We start from the raw sequence: 21,290 nt of genomic DNA on the forward strand, positions 1-21,290 counted from the left end.
ATAGCATTCATTTATATTATTTTCATTTTCATTGAATTAAAAATATTTTCAATTTAAGAAAAGCTACCAACTAATCTCCAAACTGAGTTAACCCAGAGTGCTTTCATATGGAGTAAGTCTCAGGTAACACAACAGATTAGTTTCTCTGTAATCACTTCTTTATCCTCTCCATTTCAGCTTTACTGTACTTCATTCCCAGCATTTTATATTCACAGGTGCTGAATCTGAGGATGTTGAGCCCCAAATGCAGACAGATTGAAGCCAGGCAGCTGAAGACATTACCACTCTGAGGCATCTGTCCAGTTCAGCTTCCACAGAGGTGGCAGATACTGTGGCAGGAAGCTGAGTCATGCATAAAGGCAATCCAGTTTACGGATCAAAATAGTAATATAGATCAGCACACATTCTGACCTGCATAGTGGGAGCCTGCAAGCTGCATGGACTACCTGCTTCACATGCAACACAACTCTGCCTGCCACAGAGCTGTAAAGCCCAGGCAACAAACAGACAGGGTAAACAGTTGGAAATGAGAAGCCTGGCCCCACTTCCTTCAGCCTGGGTTCATGAAACAATATATTCAGCTAAAAGCTGATGCTGTTGTCAATGCTGTCAAAGGCAAAATTCCAAAATAATTTAAATTATTATGCAAGCTCAAGTTTTCAACTTGTTAAAGATGACTGACTGTCAAAAACAGCCTTAAAAAACACTGCATTACGGCTGGTATGGTAAAGGGGTATGTCAGTGAGCCTCATCTGCCAAAGAAGCAGTCTGAGAAATTTATTGATGGTAACACTAAGGCAGCAGCAATATGAAGTGAGATTTTCTGCATCCTTACCAGGAGCTGCTTCCACGAGCACATTTGTATTTAAGAACTGCCTGGTACTTCATGCTGGAGAAGGAAAGGAGATAGCCCAGCTGAGGGTTGGTCCCAGCAAAGCACGTAAGATGTAATTCAACCTACACTAAATCATTTCCTTTGTGCATTCATTAACTGGCTGCAGCCTTGAGGAGCTGCTTTTCAGCTCTGTATTGCAGAAATTACCTGTTCGTGACACAAGCCAGAAAAAGGCATGTCTAAGCACATTGGCCATACAAAGGGTAAGCAAAGTGCAGATAAGACCAATAGATTTGTAAGCAATGACGTATATAAAGCCTCATTTCCTAGGGAATTGCATCTCATGACTGTCAGATTTTTTAACCAAATTATACCAAGCTTCAGGCTTGTCTTAAACAGAGCATCGGAGAATCCACAGAGAAGAGAAGAGAAATATGCGTACCTACCATGAAAGGCTTCAACTGAGATCTGCTCCTTATTGGACATCACTGAATCCTACAGGAATACACATTTTAAAAGTGGGATTTCCCAACTCCTAGGCATTCCGTTCCACAATGGCACAATCCCTCTATCCAATGTTGACATTTCAATATTAAAAACTGAAATGTACACTGCATATTTTTTCTCTTTGCAGATAAGCCAACTCTCCCCTGCCCAGCTATGGTCACAGAACTTACAGGAATGTTAAACTCTGAGAATTACTATCTTCAAATCTGCCCTTCTGAGTTGGTTGAAATCAGCTTAAAATTTACAGGATGCAGAACCAATAAAGCAACAGCAAGCAAACCAACAGAATTACTCCCTTATACCCACATGCAACTACACATGGGATGCAGTTCTGCATATGCCTTGCATCTTTAAGAAATCAGATTTAAAAACAAAAATTTGCTCAGCAATACTTAAGGAACTCATCTGGCTGTCACTTTCGTTAATGAAGAAGAGCTGAGCAGTTTGCTTTTGCCTGCTTTAGTAGAACCAGCTCAGCCTCCCCTATTGCCGACACTGCCCGCCACAGCGGGCAGTGGGGGAGAGCAGATGAGTGCAGAAAGCATGTGGGGGCGACGACACCCCAGCTCTTAAATACTGTGCATAAATACACAATAAGGTTAGTTGATATACATTATATATAGTGTATTATATGTATGTAATATGTGTAAATACACAAACCAGCTTTGTATCAGATATGATACATGAAATAGACTATACAGACACTACCCATATGAGACCCTTCTCTACAGCTTTGAAGCACGCCAAAATAGCTGCAAACCCCTCTGCTGGAGTCTGCATCTCTCTCCCGAGAAGGTATTCCCACGGCCCCAGATCCGTCAGGCTGATGGGCCCCTCCGTGCCCACCCCTGCCCTGCCCCCCCAGCCCCTCCTCTCGGCTTCGCTGCCAGGTCCCTGCCTGCCCGCCCCTCCCCGGGAGGTTTCTAAACTCTGCGGCTCGCCCAAGGCCGCCCGCCCGCTGGGGCTGGGGCCGTTTCGCACCCCACCGCTCCGCAAGGCTCCGCGCCACCGCCCTCCCGCGGGGACCGGCCCCGGTGCACGGCAGAGCCGCGGCCCGACCCCGCCGACCTTCTGAATATTTCATCGGCGCTGCCCGACGGGATGCCCCGCCACTGACTGCTGCAAAGGGACCGCATCCCGCCGGCGGCTGGCCTCGCTGCTTCCTTCCTCTTTCATTCTTCAAACCGGGCCTTTTCATTTATTCCGATAAATAAATAACTGATTAAAAAAAGGGAGATAAAGAAAAAAGCATCAAGAGCATCTCTCTTTTGTAACTGAGCAGGCGGAACTCCCGTGCAGACGATTACAGAACAAAACACAAGAAGGGCTCTGAACTCTTCAGAGCCCAGAGGATGAGCCGGCAGCAGTTTTCCTATAAAAATCCGATGCCGGGGCTGTGACACACTCGGAGGAGGGAAGGCGCCCTCAGCCTTCCCGGTGACGTCCCTGCTTTGGACACCGCAAACCCGAGACACTCGTCGGCCCGATCGCGCAGCGAGCTGCTCTCCCACCGCCCAGCCTCCGGCTGCTCTCCGCGGCGACCGCAGGCGGGGCGGGCGGTGCCGGGGTCCAGGCTGCCTCCGTCCCGCCGCCGCCGCAAACTTTCTTCCCGCGCCCTGACCGCCGCCGGGGAGCGGCTCGGGGGTCGGCCGGCGCCTCGCCTCCCCTTGCCTCCCCACTGCCCCCGCGTCCCGGCGCCGGGCGGCGGCTCCAGCCCCAGCCGCACCGCCACCGAGAAGGTGGGCGGTGGCCCCGGGCAGGCGGAGGGTCCGCATGGCCGCTGCCAAGCCGGTGGGGAGCGCTGCCGCTGCCGCGCCGGTCCAGGGGCTGCCCTGAGCCGGGGCCCGGCGGCCGCCCGCGAGGATCGCCTTTCAGCGCAGCGGGATGTGGCCTGCCGGGGCTGGCGGCAGGGTGCCCTGCCCGCGGGACGCGGCGCTGCGGCGGGCGGCTTTCTCCGGGAACCTCTCGGCGCTGCCGTCCCACCTGGTGCCGAGCAGCAGGAGCGTCCGCGTCTTCATCAGCGCCAACCCCGAAGGTAACCCGGGCCCGGCGGGCCTCGCCGCTCCCCTCTGCCCGCCCCGCAGCTCCCCCTGCCGCCCGCAGCGCCCGCGCCTCTCACCGGCCCGGGCCGCCGTGGCGTTTGCCGCTGCTCCCGGCAGCGCCGGGCACCCCCGCTCAGGTCGTCCTCGGCGGGGCCGAGACCGGCTCCTTGTGCCCCCCCGCAGCCGACCCCGAGGGTGCGAGCGCGGGGAGCAGAGCGGGTTAACGGGGAGCGGGACAGCTCCTCCTCGCCGCCGGGCACCGTGTGGGGCGGCGGGGCGGGGCGGGCGGTGTGGGGCACGGGGAGAGGCGGCCGTGGGGGTTGTGGAGTGGCTTTAGGCGGCTCGATTAGTCGGGTGTCTGATGGAGCGGGATTTGCAGGCTCCGATGTACTCTGCTCCTGAAGTTTTATGACCGTAAAGGACAGGTCTAAAAGGCACCGGGTCGGGGGCGGGAAGGTGGTGTCTTTTTTGCGGTGTTGGAACAGCAGGGCACACGGGGCACGGGGGGGTCGGAACATGGAAACGATCTGCCTTCTAGCGAAGGGGAGGCTTTTCGGGGGGGATCCTTTGTGGAGCTCTCCTGGGGAGGCCGGTTAATAGAGAAATCAATCCCGATTGATTTCACAGCACACTGAAAGCAGGTCTTAGCCCGCTGAGGCTACAGCAAGTATGATCTTTTGATCGCAGTCATACTCGGCTTCCAAGGAAGCCAGCACTGAAACCTGCAGTTTTAGCTTATAAGTCGGGATCGCATACTCGGTATCTGAACTAATTACGCATCCTGCTACTTACAGACATTTTTAAAATTACCCTTTAATACGAGGAATTTGCATACATTCGAGAGGTGTCATTCCCACTCGTAAGATGGAAACTGCTGAAGCATATTCCCACTCGAAGCACAGAAACAATAAATTAAGCGTTCACACCTATGACATTTCTTGTCTGTAAAAATGAGCCCACGGTATTCACAATTCTCTTTCACACCACCACCCCCTGCCTTCCCCCCCCCCAGCACTTCTAATTCTACAATACTGTCACCTTCTATGCAAACATCAGAGGTCTGAAAACCATGCCTGAAATGACAGAAGAGTTTAAATTTTGAAGTGAAAATTGTCTTGGCACTATTACTTACGGGAGTATGAGAAATAGCGCTCACATGCACAAAAATGGGCAAAGCACTGCCTTGAAGAATTCCCACACCTCCAGGTCTTCCAAGTTGCTTTCAACGCAAGGAAACCCTCCACTCTCACATCCGACAACCCTGTGTGTTTAAAAAAATGCCATTTTTTAGGGAGAGTGTGAGAATGCTTGCAGTTTATTGTTGCAATTTAAGGAAACGTATATAAATAGTGATAATCAGGAAAAAATGTTTATTTGGCTCTGAAAGAAAATTGGTGTGGATTTTTAGAAGATATGTTATTCATCAGTAACAGATTTCTGCCAGCATTGCCTTAAGTGAAGTGCTCTGTATTTGATGTGAACTGCATTTAGGATAGCTTGGTATGTTAGCTAAATGCTTGCTAAAATATTAATAACTAAAAAACTAAATTTATTCTAAAAGTTGAGGTTTGAAGCCCTATATAATCCATTTGCAGGGTTTTACCCTTGCATTGTTACTTGAAAATTTCAGCTCTAAAAAAAACCCCAAACACTGAGAGAAAGAAAATAATTTGTCATTTTAGGGTTATTTACATTAGCTTCCTTGCAGACTCACATGGTCACAACAATTAATACTTCTCATGTCCAAAATTTTATCTGCAGCATGGCTCCCGCTTTATAAAATGACAGTATGGGACAGACATTTCAGAGTGGTTACCAAATTTGATTATGAACATTTAGGGACTCTAAATGATGAGAAACCATCATGACTATCAGTGATACTACTAACACAGAAGTATTGCTAACTGCATGTGACCTTAAAGAAAGTGTGTATGGATAAACAAGTAGCCTATAATGGCGCTTAGGTGTCATCTGGTGGAGTACTTAGAAATAGAAATGCTGTTGGCAAAACGCCTAGAAGAGTTCACAATGTGAGAGTTCTGGAAAAAGAGGTTAAACTCTTCCTACTTAGTAAACCATTCAGCATATTTAAGCCCTCAACCACTATGTATATTTGCATGACCAAGGCCTTTTTTGGTATTTTTCATCATTTCAGTACAGTTTTTACCCATTTGTCGATGCAGAGCATTCCTGAAAGTGATGGGGAGTCCCCAGACTCCCAGAGGTAGAACAGAATATTCCTGGCTGCACCCTGTACCTGTAGGAGCTGAGGTGCCACTGAAGCCAAGGGATTAATCCTGCTACCAGTCACAAGAAAATTTTACCTACAACTTGAAGTGTGCAAACTTGAAAGTAGTTTCCTTGAGTTATGTCAGTTTAATAAGTGTGTATTGGAGAACTCTGGCAAATCAGTATTTGGTCTGTTCTTTACAAACGTAGACTCATGGAATCATAGAATGGTTTGGATTGGAAGGAACCTTAAAGATCATCTAGTTCCAACCCCATGGCCAGGGACACCTTCCACTAGACCAGGTTGCTCAAAGCCCCATCCAGCCTGGCCTTGAACACTTCCAGGGATGGGGCATTCACAGACTTTAGTATGATGGCAATGTATTATGTTTTTATTATGCAAGTAGGAAAATGTTTTTTTATAAAACTTCTTAAACAGAAATCCCTGAAAAGAGCAAAAAGTGACATCAGTGAGCATGGGTAATAGGCACAAAATTGCTTCATTTTACAGGCTCTTGTTTTCTAGAGGAAATTTTGTAGATAAGTGAAACTGTATTTTCCTCTGGCAATTAACGGTATTGTCTTGCTCGAACTGTTGATATCAATTAATCAATCTTCATATCATTGAAGATGATTTGATCTTTAGAAACGTTGAGCTTGCTTTATTATTTGACTATAAATAAGTCTGTTTTCTCATTTTAGTGGATACAAGCATGCATATTTTAAATATGTATTTTGGCTAAAAGAGGTTGAGGATTTTGCTTTAAATAATAAATTGGTTTTCTCAAGGTATTTGTATTGCTTCAGAGTGATAAGGAAAGTAAGTTATATTCACCTGATTGTAATAAGTGCTTTTCTTGTTGCATGTAGAAATCTGTGGACTGTAACAGCAGTCAATGACAGTTTCTCTGCTGCTCAGCAGTGCCTGAATAGGTGCCTGTTATTAATATACAGTTCATATTAAATATGACAGCTACCAACTTCCATACATTACATGGAGCTGTGACATCAGCCCTATATAGGTTCAGAACATTCCAATGATTCCCATCACTACTTCAAACAGAAATTTATTTGAAATGGCAAAGTTTGCTATTCCAAGAAATTATGTGGTGATATAAGGGCAACATTACAAGCGCTGCTTGAAACTGATGCCTTAATGAGAATTAGGAATTTGTCTTGAAAATGAGATCCTGTGAATTAGATCATACAGTCAGAATTCTGATAATTTTAAATTCTCTTGGCTTTTCTGATAGTGGGGAAGTTAGCTCTCTGCTAGTTCGACTGCAGGTCTTGTTATTGCTTTGATTAATTAAGACATTGATAATTTTGGGTTTGGTTATGAAGGTGTCTTTCATGTCTGTCATATAGTAGAGACAAACAAATGTACTGACGCGGGATATGTATAAAGCCAAATCCTACACACAGGTGGTTCCATTGAAGATAGGATAATACCTTTATATAGCATATGAGCATGTTCTGACATAGGTGGTGTTAGCCAGTCTTATCTCAAAGTGTAAACAGGGTTGCATTTAGCACTTCACATGGTAAGGATACTCCCCTTTACATCCATTATTTCAGCTGCATACTGCTTACTGCTTACTGTCTTCTGTGCAGCGCCTCTTCATACTTCCTAAGTTCCAACACAAGACTGCTTTTACGGGATGTTGACAGTTAATAGTTTTTAGCCATTTTTTTAGCCATTCAAAACATTTCTGTTATACAAACAGAAGCAATTGTGATGAGATCATGAACAAGCTTTGTTTTAACAGCCATTTTTAATACAGAAAGGCTATGTTCCTCACAGGTTTTATGTCTTCAGTACCCATTTTATAAAACTGTAAACCAAACTACATATAAAAAACCTAACTAATACTAGTTTTGGCATTATTAACAATCTTAAGTGTGAAAAGCTATATATGCATGTAGGAATGTAAAATGAAGATCTTATTCTAATAGAAGATAGTGCCACCACTTTAACGCCTCCATTGTACAAGCACGAAAGGCTATGTTCCTCACAGGTTTTATGTCTTCAGTACCCATTTTATAAAACTGTAAACCAAACTACATATAAAAAACCTAACTAATACTAGTTTTGGCATTATTAACAATCTTAAGTGTGAAAAGCTATATATGCATGTAGGAATGTAAAATGAAGATCTTATTCTAATAGAAGATAGTGCCACCACTTTAACGCCTCCATTGTACAAGCACTGTATAAACCTAACTTGGATGGCTGGAACTTCACCAGCTTCTCCATAGATTGCCTGAGTGAGATTTCCTTATCTTACACTATGGAATAAATTTCAGTTTTCTTCAGTGGTTATCCAGTTTTTCAACTTAGTTTATTTCCATTGACATAAATCATCCTGAACATTCTATTAATTTGAAAAACACTCAGTTCTAATAAAGTACAAATGCCTGATGCCAAATTTATGTATTTTCTCATGATACATAGAGCAAAATTCTCACCTGCGATTAGTTTTGCTGAATAGAAAAGGATTATTCTTATAAATAATGATTGCAGAAATTGGTCTTAATGATGTTTTTGTTTGGACTTATTGTTGCAGGCTGCTTTGCACAAATTGCATGCATTTTTATGCATGTTGATGTACACGTGAAAGAAAAGGTTTTGTGCATTTATAGTGTGGTGCTACTGAACATGAGGACGGATAACTCAACAGATGAAGAATTATGATTGCTTTAATTATAAAGTTATTGCCATATGCAATAAGAGAAAGGTAGAATCTTGCATTTATAACATGTTCCAGGTGTATGATATTATTTTTATCTGAAATGTTGTTTCCTTTAAGAAAAATATAATTGAGGAAATGTTAATGTACAAAAATACTCAGAAGCCAGAATAATGCGTAGTTGATGATGGTTCATTTTGGTCAGCCCCAAAATACCATATGGTGTCCCTACTTGGATACATTGCATGAAAATCTTTTTATAAAGACAATTTTATATAATCTGGGTGGAATTTATTCCTTAGCTAAAGGAAAACACAGATGTTCAAGTGTATGAAATTGCAAGGGAGGTGTTGCGGAGATGTGGAGACAAATAACTCCAGGACTTTTTTTATGCTAAGTGTTAGTTCTGGTTACCTAACTTTGTACCTATTTATGGTTTTACATGACGCACATCACTGTAGTGTTTAAGATCTACAAACCAAGCTACACTTAGGGGAAAAAATAAGTTAAATAATTTTAGAAATAAAGCTGAGTACCTTAGAGTCTGGGAGAGCAACATGGTTCAAGTACGTGAGTTTGGTGTGGGCCTTGGTTTGAAATATGTCTTATTTCAGGAAGCCCAGAGGCCAGAAATACCTACAGTTCATCAGGTTGGACAAAAGCCTGCCATTTTCAGTATTTCTGCCTCTATGCGAAGTTTTCTGTCTTCATCTTGTACCACAGAACAACTCTGTTGTTAGTATTGTAGAGCAGATGGCAAGATCTGACTCTCCATGAAACTGTATGATGTAGGCTTTAACTTTCTTTGAAAGGCAGGGCTGGTAGCAGAACCAGTACAAGATGATTTTTTGTGAAGCAGATCCTGAAGCCTTTGCTCTTGTTAGAGTAAATGATTGATTTGGGCTAGGATGGAGACTGAATTGAAGTTTATTCTGCCAGGCAGACAAACTTGAGAAACTGTTGATAAACTGTATGAGAAGAACTGGTCTTCATGTCCCCTGTTCTTTTTGTGGGTTCTTTGCTTAGGCAGTCTGGGGGCTGGGCTAAGGATTTGCTCACATACTCAAAAGATGGGATGTGTATTTGGGGAATAAGACTAAGATCAAGAGATGTGGGATTCTTTTTTAGTAAAACAGTAATCTGTTTAAGTTTGTTGGTTTTGTTCTTTTGTCTTGATTTTAAAAAATAAGAAAAATTACCTGAAACCCAGTCACCTTCCTGCTAAGCAGCATCTGAAATTATCAGCTCCGAAAGTTTGGCTTAGTTATTTACCCTCTCTACTTAAAAAAGCAGCACTTGAAATTTTTAAGCACATGACCATTCTTTTTTAATTAAAAAAAAAAAAAAAATAGAAATATTTTTCTATAAATTTTTTATATGTGTCTATATGTGTATACGCACACATGCTCATACACACCCAAGTTATGTAAAATAGTACAAACTGTATAAAATGTTATAAATGGATTTATAAAACTCATAGGCTATTTTCAAACTTGCTGTTCAGACACCTTGTAAGAACTGAGTGTTCATGTTCAAAGGGCATCACAGAAGGTTGTAATTCTAGCATTACTGAAGAACAGCCTAGGTTTTGTTAAATGCTTTTGTAAAAGTAAAAGCTTTACAGAGGAGTTTAGGTTTTATCCACAAGTATACTTGTAAACATTCAGGGTTGTATACACCTGCAGCTTAGGTTCTATGACTGTTTTGCTTACTATTGGAGAAATACTGTTAAAACAGAGCAGAACCTACAAGTTCTTTTTTTCCTTTGTAACTTTGCAAATATTGCATTCTTTCTTCAGATGTATTTCCACTAGACTGGTTCCTTATATTGTAGTTTAGATGTATATACACACGTATAAATGTATGTATCTTTTTATTAAACTAGAAATACAGAGCAGTCAGGATGTACATGGGACACTGGAGCATGGATTGTTCTTGTGCAGAGTGGCCACCCTTTCAATGACAAAGAGGAGCTTGAGGCCCCTGTACACTTGACACAGTTTCTAAGTACAGTGGGGGACAATGAAACACTTTTGCAAATTCCATGTGATACTAATTTCTCAAATAATATGATAGATGATGGACAGTAGTAGTATTGAGTTGAGGCCTTATTGTGAATTATTCCTTCAGCAAGGTGTGAGACCACGTTTGAGAGACAGCACAGTGCAAGGCAGCTTTACAATCAGTGCATCAACACAGAAGAGCTGCTTTCTTGCCTGATCAAGGACAGCGGGATGACCTCTCAGCTGAACCACATTCTACTGCACAGCAAACCAAAGAGGATTTCTGAGGCTGTGTTTCAAGGAGACCATGTGTATTTGGTGGTGGGATTTGTGTAATCACATAAGAACAGCGTAGTACAAAGGATACATAACTTGGCATCCTGTCTCTAAGCTTATTGCAAAGAAATAACTCCTTTTAAGAAACTTACACTATGTGGGCATATGCATGTGTCCACAGATGTGTAAATACCTAAGAGAAAATCCTACATTAGACTTTCAGCTTTTGGAGAATTTTAAGATACTGATTACAGAAAGAGAACTTTTGATCAACGAATTCCTGAACTTCTAATTCAAGATGTGAGGGCAGTGCCTGAGCTGCAATTTTTTGTCAGCTGAAATTTCTTTGAATGTTCTTCTGCTGAAAGAGTGTTTCATAATAAGATGTCCTTTCAGGCGACAGTAATAATACATTAGTAATACTTAGCTAGCAGTAATTTGGGGTTTTAATAAATTGAAGGTGGTAGATATAAATATAATGTAGTCATAGATAGTTGTGTGTATGGAATACAAAGAAATCTGGCAGGTTTTAATATAGGCAGTGCTGTTCAAGACAATTGCTTTATCCCCCTACTGGAATTTTAATTACAGAAAGATAATAATAGATGGAATTAGAAAAACAAATTTAATCATAGTTTTGCAAATGCAGCTCTAAAGTAACTCCACTGGCCTGATGTTACTCTTACTAATTTAGGTGTTGTATCATAGGCTTTTACTTACAAAATCTTTAGTCAAAAGCAGAATAGTGTAAAATCACAGGTAGCCAAAGACAAGGAGTGTAGCAAGGTAAAGAGGAAGGAGCCCCGAGGCATGTGCAGGCTCCTGTGTTGAGCAAGATGTACCTCATGCACCTCTTGTAAGCAACCCGATCACTACCATAATTACATGCCTGCCTCTACCGTTGACCTGGCCTTAAGCTTCCATATAAGCATCTGCTATTGCCCATTGTTGAAGACAAGACAGTATGCTGGACAGACTTCATGCCTGAGCAGCTACAGTCACTCTTGTACAGGATCTGGATGCAGAGAAAAAAAAGTGACCTCTACAGACTAGATTTATCAGGATGTCCAAGATACACTTGGTGCCAGAAACTGGGAAGACTAGCAAATGGCAGGACTTCCACATTGGACTTAATCCAGAGACATTCTGTTTCTAAGTATCTGGAACAGGTTGCCCAGGAGAATTGTGGAGTCTCCTATGTTGGAGATATTCAAGGCCCAGCTGGACAAGTTCCTGTGTGATGTACTTTAGGTTACCCTGCTCTTGCAGAGGAGTTGGACTAGATGATCTTTTGAGGTCCCTTCCAACCCTCGGGATTCTGTGATTCTGTAATTGGGACTGATCAGATAGCTGAACAGATCAGATTTCAAACTGACAGAGCCTGACAGATACTCCTGTACAACCTACTCCTAGTATATGCTTGGGGTGGCACGGCTACAGTCTTCAGTGGAGTAACATGCCTCTGTGATATGAGTAAACACTCAAAAATGTGTATTAATAGAGTACTTTCACAGTCTCACCCATGCCTTACAGATCTCCAGCTTTGTCCTCCAACTTTTTGTTACCTGAATCAGGTGTTGAGACATACAGTTATTGTAGCATGTGTATGATACATAACAGTGTCATTTGTAAAATTATTATTTAGAGTCTTTATTTAGAAACGTTTTACCAAACACTAAGATTAAATGAGCATTAATGACTAAGAGCTATATCTGGACAGCTTCAGTTTCAGAGAGCTCCCCTGCTGTAATGTTTGCTATTGGCAGGCATCTCTGAAGCCTAGGCCCTTTGATATGTTCATACAATTAAACAGCATTTGCATTTCTTAGAAGCTACAGCACTTGATAAAAGTACAAAACAGCCATTCAGAAGCATATAGAAGTTTAAAGTTAAAAATCATTGGCAAAATAAATGGCTTTTGCAAACCCTCCAAAAATCTCTTTTAGCATAGTAGTTTCAATGTACATTATCTGTCAGTTAGTATTGTTTATTTGTGTTGTACAGGGTTGATGTGATGCAATTGACCATGCAATGTAGGAAAAAATGACTGGCACTTCAGAGTATATGTAACAGAAGTCCTGATGCTGCCTGAGCTTACACTCAATGTTTATTCACAGACGATCTCACTGACTGGATTTTATTAGATTAAGGTTACTTTTAAATGATTGAGAACCATTGAGTAACCATGTGGGTTTAATACTTTTAGATGAGAGGAGTTACCTGTATTTGCAGAGTTGTGCATGTCAGCTCTTACATGTAAGATAAATGAGAATCAAATGCAGTAAGATCAGAGTTAGTGAGTTAGAGCAAAGGAGCCCAGTACTCCTCCTCTGACCTATGAAAGAATAAGAGATCACAACAGGGCAAGAATGATAATGATATATGTATTTAATAATCTATGAGGTCCTTTGCTTCCATTAATTTGTCTAGTTGCTTTACTAGTCAATAGTCTTTGTACTGTAACAACCTCTCCAAGCCCTTAGATAGATTATTGCCCAGTGAAATGCCTAATCCTGCTAACTTCAGTAGGAATTTCGTATGAACAAGACCATGTGCATTCAGCCAAAGAAGAGATCTCAAAAACCAGAAGTGGAAATATCTATGGAGTAGCAGTACCTAAAAGCAGATCTACCTAAAAGAGTAACTTTATCCAAAACCATCATTGTAATGATCAATTTTTGGTTTATGCTATATAGAAAGAGAACTGTGAAGATCTGGTTATCTAAACTGTGAAGATCTAGCTATCTAAATGTCCTTGTTTCTATGGGGTTGTTAAAACTGAGCCATACTAAGAAATAAAGACATTACAGTATTCAGTAATCTAAGGAGCCTAAGGTATGGAGTCTAATCTAAAGAAGTCCAGTGTGTCATACAGGACTCTAATCTGAGGCTTATGTTATTACCAAGAAGTTTCCACACCTAATTATGCCAGCATGACACATCTAGAGAATCTTCCTTTACTGCCACAATCAAACATAACATAAATCATGTATGACTACTTGATAAGTGGGTTTTTTCAAAAGGAAGGACTTAATCTTTTCTTTTCATATCTACTGATGTTTAATAAAGGCCACACACATTCTAGAAAAGATACCAAAAGCAAAATATTTTCTTACTTGATAATAGTCCTGGTGGCTGGATTCATAGTCTGTACTGTTCTGGCAAGAAAGAGTAATTTGTTCTGAAGAAAATGCCTGTTTTTCTCCATCATCTTCCACCTATAGTATTCCTGATAGCTTAGACACCGAGAGGAGTGAGCAGTATGTCTTGATTCTCTTTTCTTGTGGTTACTGAAAAACACTAGGAAAATTATAAAATCATATTATTGTTTGATAATGGCCTTGATTTACTTACATACGTATTGGATTACATTTAACTGTGATCAGGAATTATGCAATGCTCTTGAAGCAAGTTGTTGAAGCATTCCTGTTTACGTGATCCCTAATTTGATGTATCAAGACACTAGCAAAGTAAAAGTTCGTATGATGATTTACTTTGAAAAGCAAGTAGTTTACAACATGGGATTATGAAGAATTAACCAATCTATGGTTAGCAAAAGGAGTGTCATTGAGTTAAATGTCATACAATTTAAACCACAGCCACAGATTTATGTGGCTGTAACAGAGCGCTATGGGACCTCAGGCAGTTATTTCATTAATCGGTTGTTTATGTAAGTGCAAATCACAGACCGGAAGGCTAGAAGGGACCTCTTCGAGGCCTCTGGATCTGTCCTCCTTTCTGAAGCAGGATCAAACATATGTGTGCCACTCCTGACATACGATTGTCTAGCTCTTGATGAGCTGTGTCCAAATCAGTTAAGAAAACACACAGGAAAGGAGACTGTAAAGAAAGTTCATTCATCAATAAAAATTACCAAAGGCAAAAAATTCCCTGAAAATTTCCTTGCTTAGAATGAGTTTCATTGACTTTCACTAATGTATGTCATTATTCATAAATGTCTCAAATCCCGTTAATGCCTCTTCATCCTTTTACTATGATAGGAAACCGACATATCCATCCACGCAAAAGACAGATAATATAAAGCAGTAAACTCCCATAAAGAGTATTTTACCATGGATATTTGTCCTACAATGGCCTGTGTGTTTCAGGGGAAGCTTTCCTGCAAATGAGGCATTTATGAAGTGTCTAATAGCTCATGTTACAGCTTTTCCTTTGGGGCTTTATTTATGACTGGGAGGAGTAATCCCAGGAGGGAAATCATGTAAATATTACAGGATTTCTCTTACTTATCTGCTAGCTTACTCTTATGTAGGGTATTCATTATATTTGAGATTAATATCATTTGGTCAGATTTGTTTAATGTCAGTCAATGAATTAAAAATATTTTTCAAAAGAGAACAGAAGACATGTAGAAGACACAGATTATCATTTATTCCTCCTTTCTTTAGAAAACAGAGTTAAATGCAAATGATATCCTTATATTCCACCTGTTTTAATTCTGAATGTTCTATTCTATACTTTCTGTGATCAACCATAGAATCATAGAATCAACCAGATTGGGAAAGACCTTTATGATCATCAAGTCCAACCATTACCGCAGGACTACCAAGGCCACCACTAAATCGTATCACTGAGGGCTTCATCTACACAGTTTTTGAAGATTTCCAGAGATGGTAATTCCACCACTTCCCTGGGCAGCCTGTTCCAATACTTGACCACCCTCTCTGTGAAGAAATCTATCCTAATATCCAATCTAAACCTCTCCTGGTGCAGTTTGAGGCTGTTACCTCTTGTTCTATCGCTTGTGACTTGAGAGAAGAGACTGACCTCTACCTCACTACAATCTCCTTTCAGATAGTTGTAGAGAGCAGTAAGGTCCCACCTGAGCCTTCTCTTCTCCATACTAAACAGTCAAACCATGTAAATAAACAACTGAAAAACTAAACCACTAAGCAATCAAACCGTGTATAATAAACAACTAAAAAACTAAACCAAGTATAATACTATATATTAAGCAATTCCATTGCTGGTGTATTGTTCCAGTGTTAATACCACAGTCATCTCCTCATAGTCATTATGTAAATTGAAAATTGTTTCAAATAAGAAAATTTAGATCCCCAGTTCTGCATTCAGTTGTAGGTCTGGAAGATAAAAGATGGCTTGCACATCTTTTCATCTATTCTGTGGCCAAGGGACAAATATCTTCACAGGCACTGAGAAAGACTGATAGTGTCTGGCAGTGCAAGAAATGGAAATGAAGCCAGACATTTTCTACACTGCTACTGAGAGTATAGTGTCATAGAAGATCTTTATCCTCCGTTAAAGGTAATTGTAAATCATTGGGTAACACTATTGTGAAAATAAGAGGAAAGAGTTGTGAAAGACAGCTAAAGTCATTTGAAAGTACTAATTTGGAAGACAGTCTGTAGTTCAGTCACTGACTGATTAAATTCATATGCCAGTTCTGGCAGTTCTTCAAATGCTATTTGCTGTATCACACTGGTGAAAGATATTTGTGAGAAACTGAAAGTAGTTGTTTCAATTACATCAGCTTCTCAAATGGAGCAAGTTACTAGAACATGTCCTTTTTCAATTACTAACTCCTCAAGATGGTTAAACTGCAAATTTACTATTACCTTGATATATATAATCAAGCAAATGTGGTTAGCAAACAGAAAAATGAAACCTGGAACAAGAAAACAGTATAATATCAAGGCATCAGAAGAATATTTGACTCATAAAAGCAGATACATTCTCGAATTTATTAAAAATGGCCTTTTCAACTGGATTATATAATCTTCATTAAAAATAATGCTTAGATGAATCATTGGAATTGGAAGGGGTAAGGGAGAATGGAGGTAAGATAAATCACTTCCTTTCCATGTCAATCACTGTTTTCCTCTCAGACATTACATAATACATCAAAATGAGCCAGTTTTATGAATTATGTGGTTATGTTCAGTGACTTCTAGTGCAGACCCCACCTGGAATTACCCATTTTAAAATTGTTGTACTGCAGTGCCTGTAAGTGGGTGGTTGTAGCTAGGCAGAAGTTGTCTGGTGGTATGTGAAATAGTCCTCTTGCAGCTGCTCTCCTTTGTTGAGATTGTCATGTACTTTCTTCATCTTTGATAGCTGTTTCTACAGCAGCCAAGAACTATTCTAACTGTGCAGTGGAGTTATTTAATAGCCCTCTCCATTTAGCATAAAGAAAAAAAGAAGTCTGTTGGAAAGAAAAACTACTGATGCAGACTTACTGCACTGATAGCAAGCAGCACCTTTCACTTCTTCTGTGGGTGTCTCTGCACACCCACAAATGTCATGTTCGAGACTTTTTCATCTACTGGCATTAAAGTTCTCTACATCTTTCACCTGAAGCCCATACAGCAAGCTACATTTATCAGTCACGCTTTCCAGCTGGCCCAACTGACTTCAGCAGTTTTACAGTGTTGTAAACCATGGCCATGTTCCACCAAACTTAAGGAAGAATATGTCCTGGACTAGAACTTTGTGACTTGTGAACTTAAACAGAACATTTAGAGGAGAGAAGGGCAACTTTACCAGAGAGCCAACTGTGCTTGCAGAGCTCTTCCATAGCTTTGCAGCACTGCCAGATATAAAGTCACATAGGAGTGTTTATTAGAGTTTCTTCAGAACATGGTGTATTTAATGGGCCTGTACTGTGAAATACATGTGCTTTCATGAGCCCTGCTTTCTCATGGTTTTTTATGATCCACCTCTGCTTTATGCCTTCTCAAAGCCTACAATATACTACTTCGCTGGCTTTCGGCACTTGAATCTGCAGTTCAGTTGGAGGCAGAATGTCTGTGACATCCCATTTCTTTATTGATTGCCACTGCCTCATTACCTCAAGTACTTTAGTAACATGCTCTGATTGTTTTCTCTTTGGTCTAGTGATGTCAGAAAAAAAAAAAGTAAAGCTACTGCAGTCTATACAACTTAATTGTTAAAAACATTTTCTAGTGTTGTACAGCTTTTTTTCTGCTTTGTAGATAATTCCACAATTTTTTGAAATGTGAGTTAACACTTCTAGATGAACTAGTAGAATTTTGGCACATATCTTTGTTACTGCAGTGGCCCTTTTTATGGCTTCTGTTACACATTTTTGCACAGCTCACTCAGGAGTCCTCTTTTAGATTTCAGAAGAAGTTTTTCTTTCATATTAGTTTTGATTATAGTTGCAAATTCTTGTCTTTGCGGGCTTTGCTCTTTTCCATTTCTTAGTTGTAATAAGCTCTGGTGTTGTGCAGAGATAATTTTCAGACTTAATCTTGGTGTCTCTAAATGTGCTGCGTCTTCAGTTTCTCCTGTCACATCATTTAATTGTGTAACGATAATTGTTTGTGAATTGTCATGTTTTCAAGAGCTTTTCCTAGGTTGCTTTATTAAATGAAAGAATTAGATTTTGTTGAATTCTTCCACTTATGCAGTTTGCAGAATGCAAAATTCTCTGCCTGTAGAGATTTTGCCTTCAACCCATGGTGCTGCCAAAGCTCCCACTGTGCATTGGCATTTGCATTTGCAGTGATTGCCACAAATCATAGTCAAGGGACGCAAGGATGCATAGGATCCCAGGCTGCAATCTAGGGACCATTTGCAGGATTGGCAAAGGATTCCGAGTCAACTCAACTCTTCCTTTTTTGTTCAGGAACTTCTACATGTACTGGTGCTGTGTTCCCAACAGATAATGTGAGGTTATTTATTAGGATACATTATGAGATAAAATTCTGCATCGAAGTCCTCACCCAAACCATACTCACTAGATTCAGCGAGTATGTAGTGTTTGTTTATTTATTAATTTAGTTATGGATTGAAGGATATCATCCAAACTGTGGAAGACAGTAAGCCATCCAAAGTTTTAGGGTTTCAATATGTGCCACAAATGTAGAACTTCATTTAACATCTGCTGAGATTAACAGATCTTTCCATTTTAACATCACCAGCCTTTGGATCAGACTTGACATTTGCTTCATGTAAGCATACTGTACACATAATGAATCTCAGACCTCGCAGAAACCAAGATTTGTTTTAAATTGTGAACACAATCATGAGTGAATAATGAAAATTTGAATCTTGGTATTTGCTTTTTCCTCTGTCAAGTCAGTTCCATACTGATATTTCCCCTAAATTCTGTATTTTAACCTGGGTCTTGTCCCCTTTGATTTTACTAGTTGCCTCATTTTTTATACATGTAAATTGATAACTGGGCATTATTGGTAAGCCAATAGGTGGCACTGGTTAATCATATTAACAGTCATGATGCAGGATATTGTTTAAGCATGATATCGCTGTGAAATGTGGCCAGCTATTAAACATTATAATTAAAAAATTAAGAAATACATATCCTATATGTGTTGTTTTAAATCTGTCATCTTATAGAACTGAGAGTAGGGAAAATTTCAGAGAAATCAGTTTTAAAACTACATCTCTTTAAATTGGATATTGTTTGATTTGGCACTAAAATAGAAGAGCTTATTGCTGCAGCTAGAAGTTTTAGGCTTATAATTATGTCCTACATTTTGAATCCTGGCTCAGGTAGTTAAGTCTTTTACTTTGATAATGTGTTTGTTTAAATGTTCTACTGTAGACCACAAAGTCATATCCTGTCATTCTTTCACGACTGAGAGACATATTTCAGCATTACTTACTATTTAATGTTATTTTTCATTATTACTTCTGACTTTCATGTCAAGCAGCCATTACTTTGGGCTCAAATGCTCAGCCCACTGTTGTTGGGTTGTTGATTTTTTTAAGCACTGAGAAGGTTGAGGAGAGGGAGATGTCACCAATGTTGTTATGCAATAGCCTGGTGGCTATAGCACTAACCTCTGAGCTGAAGAACTGCAGTCTACATCCTCCCTGGTCCAGCAGAGCACTTTGTGCACATCCCATGATCACTGTCTGGCTGGGAGAGGACACGCAGCTGTATACATCACAGTAATCTTGCAGTATTTTGCTAGTCAGAATTTATTTGGAGGGTTATTAGACTTTATAGGGTTTAATTTAATTGATGAATGGCCTTCAGTCTGTCCAGCTTCTCACTTACCTTCCATACAGAGCTGGTAGAGACCGCAATGTTGGCAGTGTTGTTTGGGGAGGGGACACTGAAAGAAGTGAGCCAAACCAACCTGTTACCATTCCTAGTCTACCTGAATAGAGTCTTGGGAAGCTCTGGATGCGTATTCTAATGCTCTCTACTCACAGAAACCCCAAAGGAAGGAAATGACAGGTCTATGGATTTAATTTTCTAGGAAGGCAGGGATACTAGGTAGCTCAAGTCATTTTTGCGTTTATTGCCAGCTACATAGAATCATAGAATCATAGAATGGTTTGGGTTGGAAAGGACCTGAAGATCATCTAGTTCCAACCCCCCTGCCATGGGCAGGGACACCTCACACTAGACTGTGTCACCCAAAGCTCTGTCCAACCTTGCCTTGGACACTGCCAGAGATGGAGCATTTGCCACTTCTTTGAGCAGCCTCACCACCCTCACAGTCAAGGACTTCTTTCCTACATCTAACCCTTCCCCCTGCTTAAGTTTAAACCCATTACCCCTTGTCCTATCACTATAGTCCCTGATGAAGAGTCCTTCTCCGGCATTCTTGTAGGACCCCCTTCAGATACTGGAGGGCTGCTATGATTCAAACTCATTGCTTGCAAAGTGCTCTGAGGCTCTCAGATGAAAAGCACTATAGAAGTGCAAATTGCTTATTATTATGGTATTATTTTCAGAGAAAAGGTTTCCATAATATTTAGGGACATTTGTTACCTTCTAGTATTCAAAGCTTTTAGTAGCAAGGGTAATAGACAATAGTATTGTGTATTATTAGTAAAAAAGGCAGTTTAAAAGGAATAATTTAGTTGAATAGTTGTTATGTGACAAGAACGTACTAGCGCTAAGAGGCTGGCAGCCAGTTGCTTACTTGGTTTTGCTGCTAAGTAATTACTTATTTGCCTCATATCCTCAGATAATTCAAGTGCAGAGATCCTCACTGCAGTTAATAGACAATGGACAATGGTTATAAAATACCCATATTTTTTAATATTGTAATGCATTTAAAAAAATGTCAGGAGGCTCTCCTACCCATCCCTTAAATGTAAGCATTTGGAATACTTAAAGCAAATAGCTGGGTGTCTTAGTGGATTCAGGACTAGATTAGAAATGCTCTGCTCATCCAGGGCTTCTATATGCATAAGAGACTCCAACATCATGTGTTAATAAACATTACCTGTATGCATTTGTACAGGAGACTAAGGCTAAGCTAGCAGAGAAGTAGGTTGTGAAAGAGGTGAGGTCAAGACCCCCAGGAAGTTTCTGTCCTGACTCACTGTAAAGCGCAGGAACATCAAGACCAGGGGGAAGATACAGAAATTGTTCTGTGCATACAAGGAACTCCTCTTTCCTGGGTGAGAGGCTGGAGCTGAAACCTGCGGGCAGCTCTCTGGCCCCATATCGCATTTATTTCTGTGGTGCCTCGAACAGCTACAAGGGTAGCTTTTCTTTTGGTGTTCTTCTATTTCTGCCTTGGTTCTTCCAGGTTCAGCTGCCTGCTTCAACCTGTTGTGAGTCAAGAGTTTTCCTGCCAGCTCCTGTAAGCTGGGTACTGCAGTGCTCCTCTGCCAGTCAAAGAGTGGCAGTGCAAACACCCTCCCTGCTTAGGATTTTCCCTGCTAAAGGGCCTTAGCTTGCATCATGCATGGATAAGGTTACTTGCGTGTTACATTT

General features: G+C 40.8%; 1 protein-coding gene across 1 annotated transcript in view; it reads left to right on the forward strand.

The window, feature by feature from the left end:
• Window positions 1-3,226: 3,226 nt before the first annotated feature.
• NWD2 (NACHT and WD repeat domain containing 2) overlaps window positions 3,227-21,290 on the forward strand; it is a gene marked incomplete at both ends in the record, with an annotated part of 65,300 nt that continues 47,236 nt past the window's right edge. Inside the window, one exon of the mRNA XM_080624554.1 lies at window positions 3,227-3,377. Coding sequence (XP_080480680.1) covers window positions 3,227-3,377 — 151 coding nt within the window. The remainder of the gene's footprint in view (window positions 3,378-21,290) is intronic.

This window comes from Psittacula echo (assembly GCF_963264785.1).
Source record: "Psittacula echo genome assembly, chromosome: 1".
Taxonomy (NCBI): domain Eukaryota; kingdom Metazoa; phylum Chordata; class Aves; order Psittaciformes; family Psittacidae; genus Psittacula; species Psittacula echo.